Source organism: Emydura macquarii, unplaced genomic scaffold, assembly GCF_026122565.2.
Source record: "Emydura macquarii macquarii isolate MOO-44397 ecotype Brisbane River unplaced genomic scaffold, CSIRO-AGI_Emac_v2 contig_1424, whole genome shotgun sequence".
Lineage (NCBI taxonomy): Eukaryota > Metazoa > Chordata > Testudines > Chelidae > Emydura > Emydura macquarii.
In genome coordinates, this window is record NW_027131561.1 from 1156293 (window position 1) to 1175197 (window position 18905).

The 18905-nt window shown below is 39.5% G+C and overlaps 1 protein-coding gene across 4 annotated transcripts in view; it reads left to right on the plus strand.

Moving 5' to 3' along the window:
- Nucleotides 1-18905, plus strand: part of SHROOM2 (shroom family member 2) — a 180439-nt gene that overhangs the window by 125854 nt on the left and 35680 nt on the right. For all 4 annotated transcript variants that reach the window (XM_067553010.1, XM_067553007.1, XM_067553008.1 and 1 more), the window contains 2 exons: nucleotides 1143-3798; nucleotides 6308-6408. In XM_067553010.1, the coding sequence (XP_067409111.1) occupies nucleotides 1143-3798; nucleotides 6308-6408 (2757 nt within the window). The remainder of the gene's footprint in view (nucleotides 1-1142; nucleotides 3799-6307; nucleotides 6409-18905) is intronic.

Consider the following 18905-nt stretch of genomic DNA (forward strand, 5'->3'; position numbering starts at 1 on the left):
GTAAATGGCGAGTGGAAGAGTAGGGAGGGGCAAAGTTGTGAAGAGCCTTGAATACAAGGAAAAAAGCTTGAACTTAGTGCGGGGACGCAGGGAGCGCTAATATCAGAGGTCAAAGAGGGACTGATGTGGTCAGAGCAGTGGGCATGGAACATGGTTTTAGTAGCAGTTTTGTATGGACTAGAGATGGATGTCTGGGAGCCAGAGAAGAGGAGATAACAGTAGCTAGGGTCATTTTGGCTGTGGGCAAAAAGCAATGTTCTGAAGGAAAAAGCAGCACAATTTGGGGTCAGTCTAAGTGAATGAGCAAGAGAGAGGGCACTGCTGAAGGCTTGAGTGACTGGGAGGATGGTGGTTGTGTGACTAGTGACAGGGAGTGGGGAGAATTTCTGAGGGAGGAAAGGCTAGGAGTTGAGTTTTGGCCATGTTAAGCTGAAGTTGATAGCAGAGCTCCTGGGAAGAAACGTTGGAGAGGTGTGCTGAGTTGCAGGATGGGGTGGAGGGAGTAAAGTGGTGTGATAGACTTGTGAGTTATTGGCAAAGAGTTGGTAGCTGAAACTGTGTTCAAAGGGAGAGAACACACAGAGGGTGACAGCTGTAATAGAGGAATTTGTGGCAGTGGTTGCAAGAAGCACATAGTGGTTTAGAAGTGACACGTAGGATGGTGTTTGGAGAAGCAGGTGGGATTAAGGTCGAGGTTTTGTAAAGGAAACAAGCAAAGGAAGGGTAAGAAAGATGGAGAAGGGAAGAGTTTAGTAGGGAGGGAATGGAGTTGCTGGAGGTATTAGAGATAGAAAGTAAATTGGAAACTTTGGGGTTTGATATAGGGAGGGAGGTCAGACTTTTCTTTGAATGTCAACATGATCTTACACAAGGAAAAGGGGAGATTCCAGGAGAAGTAGAGACCTACTTTTACTTCATTATTCCTGTTGTGCAGGAAGACAAACTTGAGACAGGCCTGAAGTTACTGGTGGAGGAAGGATGAAGCCCTGACTCCACCTTCTCAAACCACTAGGAGACGTACTCATGTGTCTCTCTGATTATTGCTGTGTGGAGGATAGTACCAAAGCTCCATTTACAATCAGCTTCATTGCCGTAGTTATACTGACTTATTGCTGACGGTTTTGTATATTCTTTTGTTATAGCTCCTCCTCTCATGACCTGTCAAACTCGTGGGATCAGTCAAATCTGCATCGCACCTCTGAGCAGTTCAGTTCCCTGGGAAGTATGGACAGCTGGGAGCATACTCCCCAAACATCCCAGTATGGAAGGCTCTCCTCTGCAAAGTCCAACAATAGCATTGATCATCTAGGGAACCAAAGCAAGCGGGATTCTGCCTATGGCTCTTTCTCCACTAGTTCGAGCACCCCTGATCACACTCTGTCCAACATGGATGCTGCTTCGGTGGAGAACGTGCTGAACAAAGTAGGACACTGGGACACAGCAAAGCATGGAAACAGCAAGGCTGGCCAGTTCTTGAATGATAACAGTGGACTAGAGGACAAATCTGGATACTTGCCACTTCCCGTTCAATATGAGAATCGCAGGAGTCCTAGATTGGAGGAACACACCGATTCCAAGCTTTCTGGCTGTGGAAAATCAAGTTTTGGACCTGTCTGGCATGTTCCTGATAAAAAGTCATCCTCCCCTCCGCCACCGCCTCCACCTCTCCGTAGTGACAGCTTTGCTATTACCAAAGGCCACGAGAAGGCCCATGGTTCCGTATACCCGGAGGGTGCCAGCACCCAGCACTTTACAGTTTTGAACCAATCTCAGCACAGGAGGGACTGGAGCTCAGAAGCTGCAGAACAACAAAGAAGACCTGCTAGGGTAAATGACAGGAGCACAGATGGAAAGAGGATCAATAATTCCAACTATAAATCTGATATTAGTCCGGACTACAGTTTGTCCTCTGCTGGTGAGAGGTACAACAATAATCCAGGAAATGCTAACAGACTGCAGTCCTCTTTGTCCAGCATTGATGTTCGGTTTGCACAGCCTGCTTATAATTACCACCACCAGCGCCAGTACAGCGATGAAAGCACTTTCTTTCATCACGCAAGAGCTTCGACTTCACCTAAAGAACAGCGACATGTTTCCTCTTACAGTGGCAGTAAAGAGCTGCCTGTCAACCACTTTCACTGCTACAGTCCAAACCAAGCCAGAATGCCCAGTGCTGCTTCTAATAACAATGCAGCTGATCAGAAGATGGACAACACTGGACAAAATCGTTATTATTGCGTGACAGCAAAACAGCCTGCCCAGGGAAGTGCAAGACCACTACAGTTCAAGGATGAATGTTGGAAACCTGGAATAGGATCTGATATATCCCCTGGACCACATGAAAATTCTGCCATAGTTACAATGGTCCAAAAACCAAAATATTATTTACCGCAACAACCCATCGAGCCTTTGCTAGAAGGGCGTGAGAAGAGTGGATACTATGTAGTGAACAGTGGAGAGGATGTTAAGTCTACTGCAGTGGAAGATCCTAAAAAAACCAGTTATACTTCAAAACCTGGTCAAAAGAAAAACTTTGCTGGCAGTTTCGAGGAAAATGACAATAGCTACCATCAGCAGGAGTGTACTAAGAGCTGTGTCTCTACTACTGAAAACAGAGCTGCCCAAAAAGATATCAGGTGGCAACCAGAAGAGAGTAATAAGATTTCTCCTCAGAAGACCCCAATTTTGCACTCCTTAGCTCAGGAAAAGAAAAACCAGTCTGACAACTGCTTGGAAACTGGAATGGATACACAGCCCATGTTTGACACTCATATAGCTAAGCAGGCACGCAGGAGTGATCGCTTTGCAACAACTCTAAGAAATGAGATCCAAATGAGGCGAGCAAAGCTGCAGAAAAGCAAAAGCACTGCTACCCTAATAGGGTCAAGCGAAATGGAAGAGTACACTGAAAACTGGAAACCAGATTCATTGGAGAATTTAAACAAGTCTTCAGAGAGCTCTTTTACCAGCTCCTACACAGATAACCTGAAGGAGGCGCAGGCCAGGGTCTTGAAGGCTACTTCTTTCAAACGGCGGGACTTGGAACTTAGCCCTGCTGATTATCTCCCCAGGTCACCGGAACGGAAGACAAATAATTGCAACTCTTCCTTGTTGGCTTGGGTTTCTGAAGATGTGTCAGGTTTCCTTGAGTCTATGCAGACTAAACCAAACTCATCAGGGAGTGGCACGCATCATATTTCTCGCATTGGAGCTCGGAAGAGATTCACAGCAGAACAAAAACTGAAGTCTTATTCTGAACCAGAGAAGATGAACGAAGTGGGGGTGTCAGATGATGACTGCCGTCCCCAGCGCCGTGCAAATACATCTGATGAAGTCCTGGGCTCTTTTGTAGATAAGTGGAAGTTCTTTGAAGAAACGAGTAAGCCCACATATCTTAAGTCTGCACAGAAACAAACTCCCTACAGTCTGCCTGAAGAACTGCCTAAGAGGCCTGATAGAAACGCTCATGGAGATGAGGGTGAGGAGTCATGGTACCAAAGAAGGGCTCGGGCAGCCTCTTTTGGAATTGAAAGTACACGAGCTGCAAAAGATAATATCCATTACCTTGCTCATAAGTCTACAGACAAAGTGGTGAAAACTGAACCACTTCAGAGGTGGGGAACGTTTGCAGAATATCAGGCATCCTGGAAAGAGCAGAGGAAACCTCTAGAGCCGAGAAGTTCTGGAAAGTACCATTCAGCTGATAACATCCTGGATGCAAGCCACGAGCAGCATGAGAAACCCCAGTACGCACATGAGAGATCCAGATCGTCTCCTTCTACTGATTTCTACAAACAGGTAAGAAGAGGCTTTTGTATTCTCTTCTTCATTATCTTAGAATGTGATAGAGAGGAAAGGAAAAAAAAACCGTTGTGTGTAATTGTTTAAGTGTAGTCGAAGAACACGTGCAAAGTATTGGTTGCTAATTGTTAACGATGGAATGATTCTTACAGGTAGATCGCATAAAAAGGCTTCACATTGGTGTAGCATTAGGAGTTCAGCATGGAACAAACTGCAATAAGCTAAACAGTTCAGTCGCTTTTGCATTGTAACTGGCATAACTGAAGAGAAAAGGACCTGGTTAGTTTGATTGTGATGTTAGAATGTATCTAGGCTTGGAAGGATGTGATTTTTATTAGTAAATATCTGTAATTGTTGATGTCACCGCATACACACAAACCAACAAAAATAATATTTCCATCGATGATAATAGAAATTTACAAATAGGCAAAGTCTGAAAAATGCTGCTTGAGAACTTATTAGGGTTTGATTTAAGGATATTTGTTTTGTATATATTAATATTTGATGTTGACATTTTGTGTTTTAATGGTTAAAAGCTTTAGCTTTTTGAATTTCAATGATTATTGTCTGATCCCCACCAGTGTCTGTTTGCCCCATAATTTCCTTTAACTGTGAATTTAAATAAAGAAAAATAGAAAAATGCTTAAAAATAAACATCAATATTATCCATCAAAATGATATTTAAAAATTGAATTCTGCCAACCTTAACTATATCCCGTACTTTACAATAGGGATGGGGGAGGGGAGGGTCATGAAGGCAATAAACCTTCACCCAAATGACACAGTTGCTCTGCTTCCTTCAGACCCACCCCCCATTTCAGATGTCTTACAGCGCCATGGAACTCTAAGATAAAGTGCTGCGAGGTGGAACATTATATAATCACCCCCCAGAAACAGACTTGGCTGGTGTGCTACCTGTTCTTCATGCCCCTCTCCTCTTTCTTATAAACTCGCTTGACCCAATAACCAAATACTGCACACTTGCTGTCTTACCTTAATGGTTAAGTTTGAAAATCCAAGGATGTAATAAATGTTAATATGACTTAAAGAAAAAGTAGGTGGCCCTTCTGTTGTTTACTATTGGTTTGATTTAAAAAAAAATCCAGTCCTCGGAGAGATGCCAAAAGTCTGCCTAGCTCACAAGGAAAAAGCAAGTTAATTTTTAACTTTGCAGGGTGAGTGAGGGGACAGTTGGCAGGTGAGAGAAACTGAGTGACTAACCCTTGTGAGATTTTTTTAAAGGCATATTAAAGCTGTAGCAGGAATGCCTCATGTGTAAAGGATCCCAGAGGAAGGAGGGTACCATCAAGCTGAGCTGATCCACCTCTTCTGCAAATACAAAATATAGGGTTTGAGTTTTAAAAAAAAAAAAAAAAAAAATCAGGTCATCCCATATTTATAACATTCCTCTTTCTTTTTCCTTCTTCCTCATTTCCTGCACTCCAACAACCTTTGACCCTGTAAAAAAAATCCAAGAGTCAAAATTAAAACAGTAGTTTCAGACAAGATAAGAGATCACTTAGGAAAAAATGCACCTAGCTTTTAGTTTGATTTTAATTTTAATAAAAGTCTTCACTGTGACTTTTGGGTGGAGGGAGGGCTGTTACCTGTATATAACCCCCTGGGCTGTAGTTTCCAGGTGACTGTTTTCAGAAGTAAAAATTTGATTCTGAAGAAGACAGGAATTCTGAATTATTCCTCTCAAACAATTGCCCGTCCAGCAATAAAAATCATCCTATAATATATATCATATATACATTTGTTTTATTAGTATCAAATTCAGTGGAGTTCACTTGGAATGGCACAAACCAAAACAAACCCAACTCCTCAACCCAATGTTTAATCATTTGGACAATACAGTGTTGGATGCATTGTATGTGTAAATGTTGTTGTACATGTTGGATACATTGTACAATAAAATCTATTAGATCTAAAGAAAATTAAAGATATTATTTAAAACATTTACATGCTTCACATGTGTAATTTAATTGGTTTGAGTACCGAGTGCAATTGTATTTCCCATGAGTTCAGAGTTTCTAATACAGTGCTAGGCTTTGGGTGTGGTTGTTTGAAGATACTGAGGTAATAAAATTCCGGAAGGTCAATGTCAGGTGTTTAGCTAAGAAACAGAAATACACAGAAAGAAGTTCAGAAGCCCTTTAATGCTTGCCTGTCCTAAAATGCTAACAAGCCTATGGTAAGTTTTTTACTATACTTTGATTTTGGCAAATAGAAGTTGCTAAAGTTTATAAATGATACATTTAAGTGTTTCCTTCTAGATCAGTGAGAGCAATTAGTAACATGAGGACAGCAAAATTCATAGTGTCATAGAATATGTCACATGGCATACTCAACAACCCTTGAAGGCAAACCAGCATAAGACATGCTATGTTATTGACTTTATGTATGCTCAAGCAGAGCAAACCCACAAATAAGAGGTTCCATAATAATAGATTTTCAGGAGACTGAAACTTGATGACTTGGTGTCGTTATAAACCCTTTGCAGGCAGTCGCAGTTGAAGTAAGGAGGCAAGCCGAGGATTCAAGGGGAGATGGGGAGTGTATTTCCTCCAAAACTAACACTGATGAGCAGAATTGCACTCTAAGGTAGGTATACATTTTTTTCCTGTCTCCAAGGCTGAAAGCTTTATATGAGAACTACGATAAGTGAATGAGCTGGTTTTTTGCCTAACCCAAAATAGAAGCTGAGGTAAAGTCATGCTGATCTTCATTCAAGATTGTGCAATGCCTTTTTTGTTGTCATCCGTGTCTCTCCCTCACCCATGTATGATATAACAGTTCTTGGAGCTAAGATTCCTGACTGTGGAGTAGACCTTCTGAAGAAATTACCTAGTGTTCAATTTATTGTATTTTCTTCGGTGCCAGCAGAGTCGTCTTATGAAGTTGCAGGAAGAGATCCAATCTTAATATCTTCATCAGTTAAATGCTTTTTAAAAAGAAGGAAGTGTTTGAGTTTCCTAAAGAAGTGTGTCAGTGTTACACTTGGCAACTACTGTATGTTGCTGGAATATAGTTATACAGTAAGTCAGTTTTCTGTAAAGATAAAAGTACTGAATGTACAGGTAAAGGGCACTCGAATGTGATTTTATTCATCAGGCATCACCATTTTTAATTGTGAAGTGAATTAATAGACAGGAGAGAAATGGCACAATTCTTCCAAGCTTCTTTCCATCAGTCTTAAATAATCTATTTTGACACAGTGTAATTAAAACCCTCGAATGTCTAGTGCAGCAGGGACCTACCTGATCCTGATTTGGGGCCTCTGTGGGTGCTATTGCAATAAATAATAATAATTGAAACAACAGCTGCTAAATTGCATTTGGCAACCAAATTTCAGATAAGAATATACTGTGCCTAAAATAATTTAAACAGAAACAGCTTTTGCATCCTGTTTTTTAACTAAATTAAGAACAAAGGTGTATATAAGAAGGTATTTTAAAAAGAAGTCTCTACTGATTTTCCTCATTTTAAGTACTTAGAATCTCTGAGTGGTAGAGTGTCTGTCCAAAATGGGAGATAATTTCTGATGGTAGCAAATGCACATACAATATGAGTATAGCTATGCATGTCCCATATAATCAGCTACTGATTTATACTATGTATAATATGTTCATTAATATTTTTCAACCTTATAAACTTTATATTATATATATATATATTTACATATATATATATTTATAACTTTATATATATATATTATGAAGATTGACCATTCTGTTGGTTTAAATAATCAGGTGCTGTGTTGTTTTAATTCGGTGTAGCTACTGTGCAGTAGCTTTTAAAATGGAGAGAGAGAGTGTGTGTGTGTGTGTGTGTGAGAGAGAGAGAGAGAGAGAGAGAGACTGGATTGGACTGGGCTATATATGCCTATGTAGGCAAACTGCATCTCTATATAACTAAGATGTTTTCCATCTAGCATTGTAGAACCCTAGTAACAAAAGCATCTGAATAGTACATCTATGCCAGCTTTTTAACAATGTCTGGGTAGCACAATCCTCGCTTTATAACAAAGAATCCAAGTAAATCACATAACTGGGCACCGGCTGTAATAATTTTTTTATTTTAAAGCTGTAATCTGTTTTCATATGCTGTTGCAGATATATTATTTAACCATTGCACCACATTGTAGGAAAAGGTTTAGTAAAGTGGTCTCTTTCATGGTCTTTCCGTCAGTTCTGTGTCTGATGCCAAGGCCATTTAAACTATGCAGAGGGCATATATGGGTTTTGCACTAAAAAACCCCCATTTGGACAGTTTAGTTCCCATGCCATGAATGGCCACTGAATGATAATGAATGGTTATTATGTGGAAACTGCACATTTAAAAAAAAAATGTCATTACTATAGTAAAAGGTCTAAGTGAAAAGGAAGCTAGTCTCATTCATCGTGATCTCAATTGAACCTGTGTTCTGTTGAGTTGCTCTAAAGAAAGTTGATTTAATATTTTTCCAAAACTAGCAATTTGTAAATAAGGTGTTGCTTAATCTGGCTAATTGGTACTTAGTGTTAGAACATTAACCAAACAGCCTATGGAGAAAATATTTGCTTGCTGGCATGTTTAATAATTTCTTGGATACTTGTACAAATTACACAGCTTATTGGCTTGCATCACTCAAGCCAACTGGGGATCTTTGCCATTGGATTCATAGCCATGGGATCAAGCCCTAAATCTTTAAATGGCTTAAACTTGTGGTGACCTGAACTTTGTGCCAAGAAGTAATTTCATGAGATCAATGTTTGGGGCTGAAATATTCTGTGGGTTGCAATCTACATTCTGTAACAGAAAAAATCATAGTCAGCTGTTTGAGACTCCCTTGATTTGTTTGTGAGTAATAAGTGATTTATTGTTTAAAATAAGAGGTATGTATATTTTGTGATTATTACAGGTACTGTGTGTATTGTCAAGAATGCTGAATTATTTGAGAGTCTAATCTCTTGTATTGAATCTTACATGAAAAGTAGTGAAGTATTATAATAATAGATTATACATTTTTCCCCACAATCTTTAAAGTGAAATAACAGGGTTTGGATGGCTGACTAGCCAGTCATCTTGCTTGTTTTTTCTTTTTCCATTTTATTATGTATTGTGCATTTTCAGCCCAGAATTGAAATGATTTATTTATGTTGTTTTCATGAAGATGTTTATAATCTACCAAGAAATTTTCAACCACTTTGTGGATTTGGCTTCATTTTTTATTTGAACTATCATGTATTGATATATTTAATTAAGTTGCTGAGTACCATCTATGGAAAAACTAGAACTGTGTTCTGAATTGTAGTATTTATGCTCTTCTTTTTGTTTGTAAGAGCAGGGAGCAATGGGCCATTTCTAGGTATCATTACAACCTATGAAATTGCATGTAGTGTCTGTGTTTCATAGCTGTCTATACACATAATGAAGGGTCTTATTTTTTTCAGAACTGGCCTCCGTTTTCTTTGTTTGCAGTCTGATGTGAGCAAATACTTGCTACACTTTTAATATCCCCTTTGAAATCTCTGTCTATTTTAAACAGGCATAGTTCTTGATGTCCAAGGGGTGTTACTTGCACCTACAGAGTGCTGACATAAAAAGATTGTCTTTTAAAATCTGGCCTAGAGAGAGTGTTGGTATGTGTGCACACGTGCACGCAAAGCTCAACTCAGCCTGCCTCAAAAGAAAAGCATACATTTAGTAGTTTATTCTCACAGTTATACCGCCTACAAGTGAGAGGTTCACGGTCCTAGATTTTTATTTAAATTCTGAGAACATTCTGCATGCATCTTCCCCTCAATTTGTTATTACATTGTCTACAAAAAACTACATATTACAAAAATGGAGGCAGTGTTAGATCAGGTTTTAGGGCTTTTTGTTGTTGTTTGCTTTTTGAAATTTAAGAGTTGTTAAATATAGTATCAGCACTTCAGTCCTGACTCAACTCCAATTAAAGGGAATGGGCATATTGTAGGGATTTTTTTCTCTCTTCTGAATTAGATCAAACTAGCTGGTCTATTTGTCTGTTCCAGTATAGCAGTTCATGCGTTTTGAATACACTAAATAAAGAGGAGATTCAACTACCCACTCTTACTGTACTGCCATGCTGGGAGCTGTCCCATGGAATGTTTCAGACTTTCATTACGTAGGCTCTTGGGAACACGTATTGTGGTTTACATCAGCATGCACTGTGGTGGGAAGAAAGGAAGAGACTACTATGCAGCAAATTTGAGTTATAAGAAGCTCTTAAACAGTCAAATATCATAGCAATGATCTTAGATGTTGAGTGTGAGACAACCAGATTTCTTATAGCCTATTAATCAATTAAACTGCATTGTGTAAACTAACTAAGGATTGAATGAGTTGTGTCTGATGTCAAAATCTCCTAATGATGGGCATTGTGTACTTAAATGGAAACTGAAAATTTTGGTCTATAAAAGTCAGCAAAAAATTCAGATTTTTTTCCTGTTCCTTTAAGAAACATAATTTTATAAAAAATAAACATACAGAATAGCTCCCCTATTTAATCTGTCTGCTATTTTTAAGGTGCCTGTCATAGAGGTATCAGACTGCAGGGCTCAGCGTATCTAACTGCCAGTGTAGAGTGATTTTATTAAGAGCATTTTCCTTTTAAAAATATTGATAGTCTTTAAATATGTAAAACCTAGGGAAACTGTGGGGAGGATGTAATGCATGCTTCTGGCCACACTATAGACAACTCACGCTTCACTCTTGTGATAGTCATGATCTCATTAGATCATAGGAGTTTGTGGAGTGAGAGTGGTTTAGAGCATGTGTGTGTGTGTGTGTGTATCATTTAGTTCTATCTTTATGCAGAATCCTCTTTATAAGTATGTATGTACACACAATTGTTTTTTCAGGATGGAGGGCTTTTAATGAAAATACTTATTATTATATACCTAATTAATTAACATGATCATTTATTTATGGTTGTGAAGGCAAGCCATGTGATTGATTGATTGATTAGTTTATATATGATTATTTAAACCTTATAAAATAATTGTTGGTGAAGTCAGGACATAATTTTCTTGTTTTAAATACAAAACGAAACATTAAAAGCTTTTTTTTAACAAAAACAAAACAAAAAAAATTAAACTTTGAAGTCTGTGAACTTTTCTCCTTGAAGTCAGAAGTTTTTGATGATGTAACATATAATACAAACCAAGCCTTCAGTCATCAAGGTTAAAGTTGACAGAGCTTGTATGAACTTGTCAGTCATATGGAAGCAGGCAAAAACAAGCCAGCTGTTGTGAGGCATGGCTTTGAAAATCCTCTGTATTACAGTAAATGAGATACAGAGGTTGAGACAGAATCTGTTCTGTATGTGTTTGAACTGGCTGGGGTATTTGCAAGGATGCAAAGCTCATGTATCCAGTGAGAATAGAAGCAAACATCTATAAATCCTGGTAAGGTTTGCCTTTATTTAAAGTGCTAGAATAATAAATGTGTGCATTAACTTCAGTTATCGTCTGTTGGTTCTTAACTGATCTTTGCAGTAGTCATTCATACAGTAATTCTTTTGTTCTCCAGTCTTTAAGCACAAGCTGTGTTTGCCCATCCCTGTCTGCAGTAGCTACAGTTACAAATTGCAAGTGAGGCAGTGCATGATATAGAATTGGTTTTTTTATAATGTATATATGTTTTTTCTAGTCCTTGAGGTTTAGGGGGGAAAATTCCAGCTACATGCTCTGTGTGTGTGTGCGCGCGCGCTTGTGCGCAGGCTGTTTTTAGCAGCTTTTGTTTTCACAATTGGCATAATGCACACTGGAATTAGAAGGCAGTGCCTTTCAAAAATGTTTGTTTTCTGGGCTGAAATCTTCAGTGCTGTTATCCTCACTACGTGACTGCCAGCCTCGGTGTTCTTCACTGTTGTATTTTGTAAGATAGGTTCTTGTATTTCTGGTTTCTTGGCAAGATTGTTATTGTGAGCACAGGTTCAGATGAAGACCCTTTCCAAAGCAGCAGGTATGGGCTTGGAGCTTGGAATTGGATGTTGACTATTGGAAGAAAGCGGTGAGTAAACAGCCGGGTCTGAGTAGAAAAATTGATAATGAAACGTGGGTGTGCATGCTAATTGATGAACAGCTATCTGTGAATCCTTTAGAGATGAGCTCCAAGGGGTTCACTGCAGTCCTTGTTTGAGAAGCCCAGGTGAAATAGGTATAATTAACTAAGTATGTTGCCTTTTTCTGTCTTCTAATCCGATCTGATATAGAATCCTGCCTAGCTGCAGCTATTTAAAAAAAAGGTCACATTCCAGCATACTATGCCTTGATTTTTAGTTCTAGTTTGTTTTTTCCTGATAACTTTTATTAAAAAGAACAAATTCTAAGTGATTTTGGATCCAGCCTTTTTTCCATGAATGAGATTTCCTTGCTGGCAGTGTTAGGTAATGTTTCTTTTGTTCCTGCAATGGTTGCCATTATGTAACACAAGGGATCTTTTTACATTGTTAGGATTTTCTGCTGAAATTGAATTCGGTGATTAAGTACAGTACATATTAACTGGCTGACTCCTGTGAGAAGAAGTCATTTTGAAACTATGCATGCCACTGACTGCATATGAAGAAAGATGGGAAATTGAAAAAGCAAGTGAGAAATTGTCCATAAAAATTTATTTTGTCATTGATTTAATGTGCAGCATAATGGCAGAAGGAGGAGGGATTTTTTTTCCTAAGGGAGTAAAGGAGAATAATGTCTCTCCCACTCCTACAGTATTGCTGGAAATGTATTTTAATCAAATTTGATTTTCCTTCAAAAATATGTTTTGTGCTGTTTACAGTTGACCATGATTGACTGGCCTGTATTCTGTCAATGTATATTTGATGGCTTCTTGCAGAATGAGATTGGATCTGTTGGAAATAAATCAAAGCTCTTATTTTTGTGTGGAGAGAGGTGACATTGTTAAAATAAAAATATACAGGGTCAGAAACAATTTTCATTCATATTAGCATGTAAGTGGGGCACATATGAGAGATTTTAATGAAGCAGATGGACTAAAAATAATCATTCCCATATATCATACTGATAAACAGTCATATTTATGTAAGGGTTATGAAGCTGGAGTGACCTTTTTCAGTCACATTAAATACAGAATTGCTATTGGATTCATTCTGATTGACTGCACGGATAACATCATCTGCCTCTTGGCTCTTTAGTAGTATGCTAGCTAACAGACATTTTGCCTGGCTGTGGAAAACATAAGATACCTTAGATGGGATATCAGTTATAATGTAACAAAACAGGCTGTTGTTGTATTTCTGCAAGTATCCTGGTTATTTTCTGTGTCCCCCGTTCTGTGGCTGTAGCCTATTGAGGATAGCGAATTTTTTTTCTTCAAAATATTAGTTCTCCTTATTCTCTTCCTTTTTAACATTTGGTTTGCCAGTAACTTAAGTGAGTTTTTAAGATCACTTGTTTCAGTAGCCTGTGTTGTACCTTGCCATCCATGACTTCAGGTCAGCATTACTAATAGCTCTGTTGCTTCTGCAGCAATTAATGTGCTGTGTACCAAGAACTGCCTCCTCAAATAATCATCATGAGGCAGGCACCCAACATAGAAAACTCTGACCTTAAAATCTATGGATCCTCCTCCCCTCATCTCCCAGTGTCCCCTACCTTTGGCTCCCACCCCCAGTTTCTCCTCCACCCCAACTCCCAGTCATAGTTTCATTTCGTCCCCACAACCATAGCCAGTCTGCAATCATGTGTTCCTCCTTCCTCCTCCTAAGCCATGTGTGCACACAGTCCTAGATTTTGTTCCCTCTGCATTTGAATTGGGTGGCTTACTCCTCCACACTTCCTGGGCAATAGCAAGGATGTCGTTAAGAGCACAGGAGAGACAGCCTCCCTGCTCTCAGTTCCAGTTCCTACTCTGGCATAGCCCACAGCACTCCAGAGTTACAGCTAGCAGTGTAGGGTGCTCAGTGCAGACAGAATCTTAGGAGAGTTTGTGCCAAACTCTAGCAAACTCAATACATTGAAACTGCAGGGTTTTTTCCTCCAAAGTCTTATAATTTGGGTGGATTTTCACAGGGACAGCAAAAGGCACAACACAAAGCATCTGTCTCCTCTTCCCCCCTCTCTCCGCCTGGACAAATTTCAAGTCCTTGCTCCAAAGCATAGGGATATTAGAGCTTCTCAAAGAAAAGGTTGCCCAAATTTTTATAACATGGACAAAACAGCGTATTTTTCATTGGCCTCCTTTTGAGAAATGGCCAAACTATTTTGAAGGAAATCATCCCCCCCCCCCCCCCCCCCCCCCACACACACACACACACACACACACACACACACACACATTCAAGCTGCGGCATACACCCAGCATGAAAAATTTCAGACAGTTAAAGTTTGACAAAGTTACAAGGAATTGAAAATACAGTGTTATGATGAGAAGTGTCAGGCAATTCCACCAGCTCTACTTCTAATATCTGTGTGTATATATACACACACCAGTTTTTGAAAAAATCTCAGTTAAGTGACATGAACAATATCAAATACCTTTTCTGATTGCCATGATTTACATATGTGCATACATTTTCTTATAATCCACCTTTTCTTTCTCCTTAATTCTTTTCATCTGGTTCACAGTTCATTGTGTGAGATTTCACAGCTTGGGATCTGATTCAATGAGTTGGGAAGACTCTCATTGATTTCTACAGAAATTCAGTCGTGTCCTTGGCCCTCACTTGAATGGTGAAAGTTATGCATCCTTCACATTACAGATACCCTATTTTCAGGAATGACAGGTTTCCTATGAAATTTTGCCTCCTAGAGAAAAAAGGCCATCTTCCCTTGGTGTTTATTTGTTGGCTTCTGGTGACCTCATATTCAAACACGTATATTTGAGTATTTTAAATTAAATGGTTTGTCTGAAAATAAAATAGTTCTATCTTACTCCTCTGGCATGGGTGTGTTTTGGAAGCAATATGCAGAGGGGATGCCTTTTGTTGTTTTGGGAACTCTTCTAGCTGTGTTGTACAATAACTGATTTGAAAGAATAGAAGTTGCAGTTCAGAGCGTCCAGCATTGGGATGGTAAAGTAAGACACAAGAACGGCTACAGAATTGTGAGAGGGGAAGGGGTTGGTATCTGAATACAGTTGATCATTTGCGTTTGAGTAACTCAGAAATGGCTTCAAGAGCAGTTCTACTCTGAAAGTGACTGCAAAAACAGTATGATGGGATTCCGTATTGATTTTATCTCAATGATTTCTTTAACACATGTTCTATTTATAATTAATAAGGTGGTCTTTTTAATTGCCAGTCCTGCAAACTCCGAACCCTGCTTGACTTTCAGTTCCCAGGTCTTCTGGCTTCTGCATCTTCTTTGGTAAAAGATTCTGCAGGCCCATTGCTTCTTTCAGTTACACATGGGCAACCTCATTGGGTTGTATTCTGGTTTCAGTTAAACAGGTCACTCCAGTTGATTTCATTGAAGTGTCACTGGTGTAACTGAGAGAAACTTAACGCACAGCGTGGAATAGAGGATAGGAGGATTTGGCCCGGCAGTTTGTCCTGCTATTTAGCACTTCATTTACAATTCTCTAAGTGAGGCATCTGGTCAACTGCTTATTACACTAACCATAACTATCTCACTGGTGGCTTGTCTTATTCTTATACTGTATTGCAAGCCCTTTGGGTCGAAGCTATCTTTTTCATTGTGTGTACAATGCCTAGCACAATGAGGCTCTGGTCTTTGACTGGGGACTCTGGGTACTATTTCAATACAAGTAAAAGTGACAGCAGAACAGCTGACTCCCATAGCTGTTCTGGTTGTGCAAAGCGCAAATATGACTTTAAATATGTATAGGATGCAGCAGGGGTGAATTAAAAGCTGCTGCTTTATATTCACTTGTATGACAATAACCAGTTTGAGAGGTAAATAGAGGTAATGCTTAGCCCATAATATGACCCAGTTGCATTTTTAATAGCCGACATTTTGAGATTTTAAAAGGCAACTACACCACATCTGATGCTGTTACTGATTTGTTTGGATCATTATTATTATTTCATAAGAGTGCCGAGCAAGGTGGTACCACTTTTAGGCACCAAAGGAGCTGTTAGAAGCTCTCAGATCCTGGGGGAGGGAGCAGTTAAAAAATACACAGTGAAGTGATTTACATAATAAACTGTAATAGTTCCAAATGTGTATTAAAATCTTTGGATGAATACACAGAGAAATGTGTAGTTAGATAATAGCATTTGGACAGCTAACTCTGCTGCTCTATGGGGCTGTCACTTTTAGGATTCACTGGTGCTTTATGTTCTGGAAACAGCTCTTTGTGCACCATTACTAGTGGAAGTAAGGCACTGAGCTAGGAAAAAATAGATGATGGGTAGGGGATTGTGGATAAATGGCGGGAATAGCCTAGAAGAATATTTGAAAAATATTTTTAGCATGAAGAATAACTAGTTAGATTTTATAGCTGGGTCTTCTACTCCATTTCGGGTGTCTGCCTGGGGGCTGGAGGTGTGATTTCCAACTCAGGTAGATGTACCCACACTAGATCTTGTTCAGCTAGCATGCTTAAAGTAGCAGTATAGCTGCAGCTGCATGGCAGGTAGGACGGGCTAGTCTCCCTGAGTTCTGTCTGAAATCCTAGGTACCTATTCAGGGCGGCTAGTCCCTCCCACTCCCCACGCAGTCACAATTACGCGACTTGTTTCAGTGTGTTGGCTTGATTTGTACCCAAGCTGGAAATCACAGCTCTAGTTCCTATATAGACAGACTCTTTAAAGAATGAGGCATTGGCTAAGTTCTTCTGCATCCCAGCTCAGCGATGTACTTACGCACATAACTGATGAGAAGTTGTATAATGGATCTTTGAATAAAACGTGCAAGTCCTGGTATTTTGGCATGGAATGGAATGAATCTGGAATGAAATACAGCAGTTGTTTTGAGACTGAATATAGCTGCTGTTACTAATATTTTGACCTCAATGTGTTTAAAGATTTATGGAATAATTATAAAACAAGACAGCAATTGTAGGAGAATTCAGTGGCTGAATTGTTAAAAACAAAACGAAATCCCTAATTCCACTTTAGTTTTCTTGTTAAAATGTACAGAGAGAGAGGAAAAGAAGATACTTATGAAGGAAAGCACTGTGCCACTTGTGTTTTTAGTGATTTCTTGTCAAATCTCAAATTCTCCCTGCCCTTCTCCAGATTATTACACTGACTGTTGTTCTTTAGGGTCAAATGTGATAATTAACTACTTCAGAATATGCCAGTTGGCTGTTAATGTTTAACAGAAAATCACCTGCCAGCTGTGGCAGAGCAAAACAAAAGTATTAGGGGAGTGATCCAGCAGCAAAAATGTTAGCATTGCTGCAGAAGGAGCCTGCTACATCCTCTGATCCATTCTCTGCAAAACATTGTTACTGAGTCAAGTCTGATGGGCGCACTTAAGGTTATTACTGGAAGCCTCTCCTACAGTCCAGACTTTGGGATCTGTACTTTTTTTAGGGCACAAATCAAATTGTGTGCTGTAAGGAGATGTTGGGGGCAGGGCTGATTATTAGCATAGATGTTCTCCTGTCTTATGACCCAGTGTTTCCATCTTCCACCAAGTGGTATCCAGTCAAGGGCTCTGGCACGGAGAGAGCAATTATCTCCATAATGTTAGAGAAATCTGTAACAGCAAAATATTTTTAAAATAAGATTTACTGCAACACAAATACAGGGCCATGTTAGCTTCAGGATTAATGTGTTTATCACTAAAGATTTATTATCACCTGGCAGCAAGCTTTTTATAGGAGGGGGAAAGGTGATGAAATTCTGGCCCTAATTTCTGTGGCATCTTTCTTTCTAGCCTCCCAGTAATTTATTCTCCACCCATTGCATCTATCAAATGCAAAAAACCCCTTCCTCTCTCTTCACTCTGACCATGCCATTGTCTTCAATGCCTCCCTCTCACCTTCCACATTTAACTATGTTTCTCATCCTCACTGTCAGAGCTCTACCGCATCTTTACTACTGCTCTCACTTCCTTTTAACTCTCCCTCCCACAGCTGTATTCCTCTCAAACCACCTTGGGAAGTGCTGCCTTTGTATCCTGCTCCAGCCACATGTATTCTTCTGTGCTGCCTTTATGCTTGGAATTCCCTGCCCCAATTTGACCTCCAAAAGAGTTCCCAGTTCATTTGATCTCTCCTTTAAAATACACGTCTTCTCCAAAGCCTACTAGTCATGATCCACCAGAGAAAGAAGAGCATTTGGAAAAAGAAATTTGTAATGTCTGCACTGCTTTGGGTTTGGCTCCTCATCTGGTGAACTGGGTCAAATTGTATTTTCTGCTTTGTGCCTTGGGTAGAGCAAATAGACTGACAGTCCTCCCCTAATCAACAATGCTTTGGAAGCTTGTTCCTAATTTTTCACTCTCTATTATGCAAATGTCTCAAGTTTTCCTTTATCTGAGAAGGTTTTGTGGTTCTGTGTATATACTCTCCTCCATCTGAAACTCCCCCACGACCTGAGGCTGCTGTTATACAGGGGAAAAGCTCTTGTTAAAGTAACCATAGGATCAGGCCATATCCTGTGCATGTATTTCGTCATTTGGCTCTAGAATATACTTTAGAGTCAGCAACTGTAAAGCTAGTCGTAATCAGAACTTCGCTGGGTGGGAACAAGGAAAGATGCTGCTTTTTATATTTTTAGTTATTTGTGTTGCAGTAGCAACTATTGGCCCCATTATGCTAGGCACTGTGCAAGTGCAAGCATACACCAAGAAGATGGTTCCTGCCCTAAGAGCTTACAGTCTAAGGGGTATGACTAAACTACATTGTAGTGCCATAGTGCAGATGCTTCCTAAACCAGCAGAAAAGGTTTATCCATTGATGTAGGTAATCCACCACCCCAGGAGTCAGTTGCTAGGTCAATAGAAGACTTTTTCCGTTGACCTGGCGGCAGCTACACATGGGGTAAGATCAAGCTTTACTATGGTGCTCTGGTCACAACATTTTTCACAGCCCTGAGCAATGTAGCTAGGTCAGCCTACGTTTTATGAGTGGACTAAGCCTAAAACTGTTTAGACTATAGCCTTGCTTACATGGGAAAGATTTTTTTCAATATAACCTAAGGTAGGAATTTAAAT